Source organism: Henckelia pumila, chromosome 1 (genome assembly GCF_033568475.1).
Source record: "Henckelia pumila isolate YLH828 chromosome 1, ASM3356847v2, whole genome shotgun sequence".
NCBI classification, from domain to species: domain Eukaryota; kingdom Viridiplantae; phylum Streptophyta; class Magnoliopsida; order Lamiales; family Gesneriaceae; genus Henckelia; species Henckelia pumila.
This window is the reverse complement of record NC_133120.1, coordinates 174,440,637-174,450,063: the sequence shown is the minus strand read 5'-3', so window position 1 is coordinate 174,450,063 and position 9,427 is coordinate 174,440,637. Positions and strand designations below refer to the sequence as shown.

The window sequence follows — 9,427 nt, the reverse complement described above, 5'->3', positions numbered from 1 at the left end:
TAATAACAGCTATCAGACGAGCATTGAGATGGCTCCTTTTGAAGCATTGTACGGAAAGAAATGCAGATCACCGTTGTACTGGGATGATATCTCAGATGTTCCTGATGTTGGGCCTGATATGATCCGAGAAATGACAGAGAAAGTAAAGCTTATTCAGAAAAGAATGAAAACAGCTCAGGATAGACAAGAAAAGTATGCAAATATCAGACGACGGCCTCTATCTTTTGATCAGGGAGAAAGAGTTTTCTTGAAGATTTCTCCGTTTAGAGGTACGGTCAAATTTGGAAAGAGAGGAAAGTTATCTCCACGTTTTATCGGTCCATATGAGATTATCGAGAAGATAGGCGATCTTTCTTATCGACTCGCTCTTCCTCCATCTTTGTCTGGTATTCATGACGTATTCCATGTCTCTATGCTGCGGAAGTATCAGCCAGATCCTTCCCATATTCTTCAGCCTGATGAAGCTGAACTTGATGAGACTCTTAGTTATTTTGAGCAGCCTATTCAGATTCTTGATCGCAAAGACAAACAGCTTAGAAACAAAATAATTCAGCTAGTCAAAGTTCAGTGGAGTCGACATGGCATCGAAGAAGCGACTTGGGAGACTGAGTCAGACATGAGACAGAGATTTCCAGAGTTGTTTCATTGATGTGAGTTCTTATTCTGTTTTCCGTTATTTCATTATCTTATGTGTATACAGATTGTCTATACAGCTTGCTTGTGATTTCGAGGACAAACTCATGTCTTAGTGGGGGAGAAATGTAAGGCCCGGGATTATGTAATTTTAATCCGAGAATATTTAATTTGGGAATATTTAGAGTTTAGAATTAAATTCTAATAATTCTTAAATTGGAAGGATTGAAATTGAATTAAATCGCTTTTCCGGGGACTGAATTGCAAATAGTCAAAAGTTCAGGGACTAAACTGCAAATATGCTATATATATCTCATTCTCCACTTGAATTATTCTGAACACACGTGATATATCATATTTTGGAGAAGGAAAAACAGAGAACTCGGCTGAACCCTTTTCCAAGCCATTTTTGTCCGTTCAAGCTTCGATAACTCGCGCTCCGGTTGTCAGAAATTCCAGATAAATATATATCTGCGATCACAGCTCCGAGACCTTAGATTTGGTACATGTTTTATTCACATATCTCAGATTTTATTTTTATGTGAAAGATGGAAAATTATGATTTTATCATATATGCGTATATCAGCTGTACCGATCGTGTATTCGCAGACGGTTCGACAAAAGACTGTCGTTCGGATTTATATGAATTTGGGAAGAATAATTCGAACACTATCATGTTTGATTGATACTGATTTTTATGGTAATGAGATGATATGTTAGAGATTATAAGTTATCTGGATTGTTGGATTGATTTGGATATTGTTTGGATTGCCGGTTTTAGCCGTTATGCCGCCGATTTGCAAATTGTCAAGATTTTGCTCTTATTGATTGAACAAAGCATGATTAGAGTTGGAATTTGATATGGTTAGATTGTATCTACTATTTTTCAGATTTGATCAAAGTGTTCCGAACTCGAGATTGTCGATTCGAATCGAGAACGATTTAGAAGGTTTGAAGTTCTTTAGTTGAAATTTTGTTATGCTTTGGAACAGATTTTGATAGATGGTTTTACTATGATGTTTTCAGACTTGAAGTACTGTCAGACACGACATCGAAAGGTATAAATGACAGCAAATCCAGATGGGATAGAACGCTTGAAATAGCTTTCATTTCAAGTATTCCCATGTCAATCACATACTTGTTTCTTTATATTTCTTATGTGATTATTTGTTTGTATTGCTTTGTTTGCTTATATGCTTAGTTGTTCAAGATGTGTTTTATAGCTTTTAATGCATACAACTTATGTTGCATTCATCTTGAACTCCAGCCTTAATAGCACAGAGGGCAGCCATCGCCTAGAGTGCAGATGACGTTTGGAGAGCTGTAGTGAGTGGCATGGAATGTAGATTTATTTCTAGAGTCAGCTTGACTCATGGCACAGAATATGGATTTATGTTCAGATCCAGAAGACTCACTATAGTTGTACCAAAGTCAGAGGACTAAAATACTTGATGCCGCCTCGAATGGGAGTATCGGTGGTTTGATAGTTATTTTATTCCTCGGGATCCCAAAGAACTAAGTTTTATTGATATCAGCTTGATAGCCTTCCTTTGCCATTTGCATTGCATTCACGTTTATTATCTCGCGTTTAAAGTTGTTTATACTGGGACTTTATTCTCACCGGAGTTATCCGGCTATTGCTTTGTTTTGTATGTGTGCATGGCAATAGGTGGGGCAGGAGCTAGTCAGAAAAGACAAGGATAGCTCGAGATAGAGGCATAGCAAGTGAGGACACGGGCTTAAGTAGCACGACTTGTACTTTATGTTGTTGAACCATGCTAGAAGTGATACAAGAACTTTGTATATTATGGCTTGAATACATGCTAGTTTATGTTTATTATGTTTAGAAGCTTGTAAGACGTTATAAGATAGCATGTCTTTGATTTTGTAGCATGTATAAAAGATTATGACTTGTTTATCCATTCTTTGGCAGCAGATTTTTGATAGCATATTCCCCGATCGAGCGAGACCCTGCCTTTTAAAACAAAATTTTTTTTTAGCTCTTGTTTATTTAATTATTTTAAGTACTTGTTTAATTGTTAATTACAATAAATTGCCCTAAGATAAGATTAGCAACCCGGGTCCCCACAGCCGCTCAGCCTTGTTCGGACGGTTGATGTCGAGCACCCCGCGACCGACGGGTTAGCCGGCACTGGAATTTGGAAGACACGATCTACGTCCGTTAGGAATGAGAAATGTACGCAGGGTTTGCTCCCCGAGTTGTACCACTCATGTCCTAGGCGCCATTACTGATCAGTTGTATACAGTTATCCCATATATGGATATCCTGTCATGTGAATGCATCATATTTGTATGTTTTACCCGTGCTTTCGTATTGAGCTTAGTGCTCACGTCCAGTTTTTTATGTGTATTTGGACACCCCATTCGATGGGGCAGGTGCAGGTGCTGGATCGAGCACAAGGAGCTTGGAGTAGCCAGTGACCAGTGAAGACAGCAGGATTGGCTGTAGGTTTCGCCCTTTAGGCTTATTTATTCGATTGGGTTGTATAATCGAATTTGTTTAATCGGTTGTATTTTGTCGGTCTGCTTTTATTTAAGTCTTCCGCAACAGTTTATTTAATGCATGTTTAATTATACTCTTAACTCTTATTAGGTAGTGGATCCGGGTTGGGTCACTACACCAGGGGTTTTCTGAATTTCCCTTAGGTATGACTTCCCACTCTCTGCCTTCTATCCTTTCTCAGGCCCGAGATGCTGTGAACAAGCTTACAGAATTCTCTGCCAAGTTGGAAGCTTTTAGGACTTATAAAGAGACTTGGGATAGTCTCAAGAGAACGAGAGAAAGTGATGTCAATAAACTTATTGAGGTGGGTCAAGATTTTGATGTTGTGGAAGAACAAATATTGCAATTGAAGAAAGAACTGGCTACTCATGAGGTCAAAAGCGTGCAAATGCTGGAGGAAGGTGAGTCTCTTAAGTCACAAATATTGACTGCCGACAAGGAGATTAGCAACACGGAGAGACGATTCATGAATCAAAAAACTAAGTACGTACCAGGGATGGAACACAATTTTGAATGAATCCAAGTCCACGCAGCTAGAATGTAAGCAAAATTGGGAAGAATTGGCGGCCGCCCTGGGGTAATTTTAATGTTTTATGGAGAAAACAATATTTCCGTTTGTTGCTAGGATCTTTTCAAATGTATGCTCTTGAACCCTTTCGTTTCTTTTCTGCTTTAGACTGATGGCACGATCGACAATTTATCGCTTGCTATTTTATGCAATCATTTCTATCACAACTTTTCGACTGTTTTATTTATTTACAAACACTTATGGCCATAATTTAGCCTGATAATTACAAATGTGGCGCTTGCATCCACTTACACTATTTAGGGTGAATGTTCCTCTCATATACTAGGAATATATTACTTCAAATATCTACCATTGATGCATCGTCTGTGAGGTTCCCCTTCTACACTGTCCAACCAATAAGTGTTCCCATCAAGTACTCGATGAACTTTAAATGGTCCTTCCCAATTGGGAGACCATTTTCCCAATTCCCTGTCCTTAACTCCCATAGGTAGTATGACTTTCCAAACCAGATCTCCTTCATGGAACGACTTTTTTTAACCCGTTTATTGTATCTCTGAGCCACTTTTTCTTTTTGATGCATGAGGCTATTGAGAGCTTGCATTCGCATGTCATCGAGATCCTCCAGCTCTGTAATCATAGCTTCATTGTACAATTCTAGAATCAAGTGATTTTGCATAGCTATTTGTAATGATGGAACCATTATTTCGATAGGCAACACAGCTTCGTGCCCATAAGATAAGGCAAAAGGACTTACCCCAGTTGCAGTTCTCTTTGATGTTCTGTATGCCCATAATGTTTCGGGTAATAGCCTAGGACAATCTCTTGGATTGTCTTCCATCATTTTTTGCAAGATTTGAATCAATACTTTGTTAGAAGCTTCTGCCTGCCCATTGTCCTGAGGGTATTATGGCGAAGAACAATGTAGCTGAATTCCATAATCTGCTGCAAAATCTTTCACTTCTGATCCTACGAACATGGTTCCTTGATCGGTAATAATGGATTTTGGTATACCAAATCGATGTATGATGTGTTCCTTGATAAAATCGATCACATCTTTCTGTTTCACCTTTTTCAATGGTATCTCTTCCACCCATTTAGTGAAGAAGTCAGTAGCCACAATAATAAAATTATGGCCTGTAGATGAAGATGGATAGATTTTCTCGATTAAATCCATGGCCCAACCTCGGAATGGCCATGACTTTACAATGGCATACATTTCATCAGCAGGAACCCGTTGAATATTTCCATGTTTTTGGCAGGGCTGACATCCTTTGGAATACCTAATACAATCTTTCAACATTGATGGCCAATAATATCCATGTGTCCTCACAATCCATCTCATCTGGATTCCAGACTGATGTGCGCCACACACTCCTTCATGAACCTGTTTCATGACTTCCATCTCCTCGGGGAACCCGATACATCGCAACAACAACCCATCCATTCCTTTCCTATATAGATCACCCTCAACCATCACATTGAGGACTTTCATCCTTACTCCATAAGGAATTGACTTCTCAGGTAATTGTAAGGCTTCCTTCAGTTCGTCCCTCCAATAACCTGCCAAATTAGTATCCAAATTAAAAGTTTCTACCTGTAATCCCCTTTGTATGATGGAGGGATGATTCCTCTTTTGAATCAATACCAATCTATGGGTGAGTTCCTCGGATAATTTCAACCCGACGCAATCTGAGATAGTTCATTGGCCTCCCAATTTTGCTGTCTTGGTACGTACTGAAAGTTTATTTCCTCAAAATCATCAGTCAGCTGGGAAGCGGCTGAAAAATATTGGTCCAATGATAAGCTGGTGCATTTATATTCTCCAGCCACTTGCCGAAGGACCAATTGCAAATCTCCAATTACTTGGATATTTTTTGCTTGCAAATCTTTGAGAATTTCGAATCCAATCACCAGTGCTTCATACTCAGCCTGGTTGTTAGTGCGAGGAAAATCCAAATTAAATGATAAAGTTGTTTTCACTCCAGTTGGAGATATAATCACTATCTCGGCACATGTAGTTCCTTCAGTGCTGGACCCTTCAAACTTTAATGTTCATGGTGGTTATTTGTAACGCCCCAAATTTATCTTAATTGAGTTTATTTGAGATAATCGTAGATTACAGAGTTTAAGAGCCGACTTGATTTTGATCAGGGTCTATTTGCAAATTTTGGATTTTTTTTAGGGACTAAAATGAAAATATCAATTTTATTAGATATTTATAAGGCTTTGACTTGTCTTCTCAACTCTATCATCTCCTCCAAGCCGCCTCCCTCCATTGAAGACGCCCCATAGCTTTCTCAAGCATTGTAAATTCAGTTTCCGGTCGATCCGTGCGTTATAAATTACTTTCGAAGGCAGATTAGCGATCACATCAGCGAGAGCTTAGTTCTATCATAAGTATTTCTCCGATCAGTTATACTTCTATTTTTGGATGTTATTAGAATCGATTGAGTTTTGGTTATGTTGTTTTTGAGATAGTTCTTATCGATTATTCTCAGTCGGTTTTGAAATAGAGCGTCGTTTGGATTTGTTATGATTTTCGGAAGCATCATTCGAAAATGGGGGTTTTGTGATTTGTTGGATTCAGATTGTTATTTTTGTTTTAGCATTGCTTTGAGTTGTTTTCAATGTTCTACTGCTGTCTGCATTTTCGGTTTGATCAGTTTATAGCCGTGATGCTGCCGGTTTGATTTTTGGGATTCTGAACCGTTTGAATTGTAGAACTTTGGAAATTTGGTTTGTTCGTCGTTTTTGATCATATTTTGCCTCTGTACAGATTCGTTTGAAGTTTGTCGAGCCCAGAGTTAGTAGAAGTTGATCGTCGAAGAGTTGGACGAAGAGCGGTAAAGAGTTTACCTTGAGCGTTGTTGTTGTTTAGGTTGTATAGATTTTGATAAAACCTCTTTTATAGCGTATCCAGAGTTGGAGCTAATTGCATTGAAAGGTACAAGCAGACATCGTTTTAGCGGGATAGAACACTCGAGACAGTTGGTTATTGAGTTTCCCTTAAAATCATATACTTGAATCAATACTCATTCTAGAATGGGGGACTTGTATTTTGTTGGTTTGATCTTTGTTATTATGGCTTGATTCTTTATTTTTTTTCTTATGCATTCATCTCGAGCCTAAATATTTGATTTCAGCGGGCTGTATGCCCTTTTTGTTTAGACGTTTTGGGGGCATACTGCGAGTGGCCTGGGTTGTAGAAGTTCATCTAGTGTCAGCATACTCCTTATAGTCGCACCCAAGTCTAGGGGATTGGGATACGTGGAACCACCTCGATTGGGAGAGTCGGTGAGTTGTTACGTGATCTCATTCTCGGGATCCCAAAAGCATAGCAGCAATTCCTTGTTTATCAGAGTTGATATCCCGATTTTAAAAGACATGCATTTTATTTGTCTTAACATTGAATATTTTGTCTTGATATCATGTTGTTGATATATTACTTGTATTGAATGTTATTTTGATTTTACTAGGAATATCATTCACACCGGCAGTTGCTTTGTTTTGTATGTGTACTTGGCAACAGGTGGGGCAGGATCAAGTCAGAGGCAGCATGCTAGGGGTTGAGTTGAGTAGAAGTGAGGACTCGGTGATTTTAGAAGTCGAATTGTAATTAGAACTTGTTTTGTATTCGGATTGTAATCTAGAACCAAAGCATGTTCTACTGGTTTGAATAATGTACAAGTCTAGATCTACCTTGTACTCTTTATGCATGTTTTATTGAGTTTGTAGCATTGTGGAATTCAAGAATTGGATTGTGTTAGCATGGATTTTGTTCTGCTGAAGCTTAGCTTTTTCTGGTGCAGCAGGGCACGGACCCCGTGCCACGTCCGTGCAAGGGACCGTGTCCCTTTGCAAGTTTTTTTGTGTTCTTATTTTTGAGTGCACGGACCCCATGCCACCTCCGAGTGAGAGTCCGTGTGTTCGGATAGAAACTAAGGATTTTAGTTCAATGTTTAAGCATGGACCCAAAGATGGAGGTGGTGCGGGGTCCATGTGCGCTTCAGTTAAATGCACGGACCCATGCACGGATGTGTGCACGGGGTTCGGGTATGCTCTTTATAAAAAAAAAATTCTTCTATTGCTTTTAATCTTGGATCTTCGATGCTTACTTATTGTTTAATCCGAGATTAGATGTTTAGAACCGAGGTTTCACATTAAGTGGAATCAGAGCGATAAGTTCTTGGTTGAACTAGAACTGAGCGGGGTAGAACGAGTCCACTTGAATTGGCTCCTTGCATGTGATTGAGTTATTTATTTAATTATTTAATTCCATGTGAGCATGCTTTATTGTTTGAGAATTATTTTAATTACATGATTATGTGATTTGATTTATAAAGCATGGACTACTTGAGATATAATTATTTTTGTTTATCGACTGGTATCCGATTTTCTGAGAGGTTGAAAGGGCACCGATTTGTAGCGATTGAGATATCTTGTGTCCTAACCTTTGATTATCAGATGGGTCCTCGTCGAGTTATTAACAGAAACCCACCGCTAGTTACTCCTCCGAATGAGAAGGCTAGTACCGAAACCGATCAGATGGATGCCACAGCGACGCCTATGGAAACCTAGCTGAAGAGGTTTCAGTCATTTAACCCGTCTTTGTTGCAGGGTATAGAGAATCCTGTTGACTGTGAGAGCTGGTTGGACGACATTGATCAGTTGTTCGATTCCCTTGAATATTCAGATTACCGCCGAACCAGGTTAGTCATTCATCTGCTTCGAGGTGTTGCTAAGAACTGATGGATCACGAAGAAGAGAGTCATGGAGAATCGAGGTATAGTCATTACTTGAACTCTTTTCAAAACTGAGTTTTATAAGAGATTTTTCCTAGTTTCGTACCGTAAGGATAAGGGAGCCGAGTTTTCCACTCTGAGGCAAGGAAACTTGAACATCGAGGAGTATGTATCCAAGTTTGATAGTTTGCTAAGATTTGTACCACACATTGCCGACAATGAAGAAGCAAAAGCCGACCAGTTCATTAATGGTTTGAACTCTGATATCTTCACGTTTGTAAACACTGCTAGGCCTGATAACTTTGCGGATGCCATGAATCATGCAAAGGGAGCGGAAGCAGGTTTGTGGAGACAGAGAGGAAATTAGATGGTACCTCAACAGCCGAGACAGTCTCATAATCAACCGTCTTAGTATGAGAATCTGCCATCGCAGTATCAGAACCAACTATAGAGTTACGAAGGAGGAAGCAGTGGGGGTTATAGAAAAGATCATTTCAGAGCAAAGGGGAAACAGTTCAAGAAGCAGGGGAACAATTCTTCTAGCTCCAGTGGCTCCAAGCATTTCGGTTCAGGACAGAGTTCTGGATTTTCATCTTTGTTCTGCAACAAGTGTGGGGGTAGACACTCCCAAGATCAGTGTGTAGGAGTCTTCGGGAACTTCAATATTTGTCAGCAACAAGGACACTTTGCTAAGGTGTGTCCTCAGCGAGGTAAAGATCGAGCTCAGAGTGGGAGTTCTTCTAGACCTACAGCTCAGCCTGAGAGGCAGACTTCTGCGGTTCACTCCTTCCAGCCTCAGCAGTAGAACAAACATGGTGGTAACCCGAGTGCAAACCAGCCTCCGAGACAGCAGGCACGATTATTTCTCTAGCTGAGGATCAGGCTCAGGCAGCACCTGACGATGTTATAGTAGGTAACTGTTCGATTTTCGGTTATTCTGCTCATGTATTGATAGATACAGGTGCTTCTCATTCCTTGATCTCTTAAAAATTTGTGTTG

The 9,427-nt window shown here is 39.6% G+C and overlaps 1 protein-coding gene across 1 annotated transcript; it reads right to left on the bottom strand.

The window, feature by feature from the left end:
• Positions 1 to 4,065: 4,065 nt before the first annotated feature.
• LOC140874494 (uncharacterized) lies at positions 4,066 to 8,856 on the bottom strand. Its single transcript, XM_073277787.1, has 4 exons — positions 8,803 to 8,856; positions 5,366 to 5,615; positions 4,753 to 5,246; positions 4,066 to 4,581 (listed from the first exon to the last, which is right to left on the bottom strand). Exons 1-4 carry the CDS (start codon positions 8,854 to 8,856, stop codon positions 4,066 to 4,068), a joined length of 1,314 nt encoding a protein of 437 aa, XP_073133888.1.
• Positions 8,857 to 9,427: the final 571 nt, after the last annotated feature.

Excerpts from the sequence above, each read along its gene's own strand:
- LOC140874494 (XM_073277787.1), bottom strand. The coding sequence starts at position 8,856 with ATGGCAGATTCTCATACTAAGACGGTTGATTATGAGACTGTCTCGGCT. Across the intron at positions 5,616-8,802 it reads AGACTGTCTCGGCTGTTGAG|GCTGAGTATGAAGCACTGGT; the intron begins GTACCATCTAAT and ends ACTAACAACCAG. Across the intron at positions 5,247-5,365 it reads ACTATCTCAGATTGCGTCGG|GTTATTGGAGGGACGAACTG; the intron begins GTTGAAATTATC and ends CTAATTTGGCAG.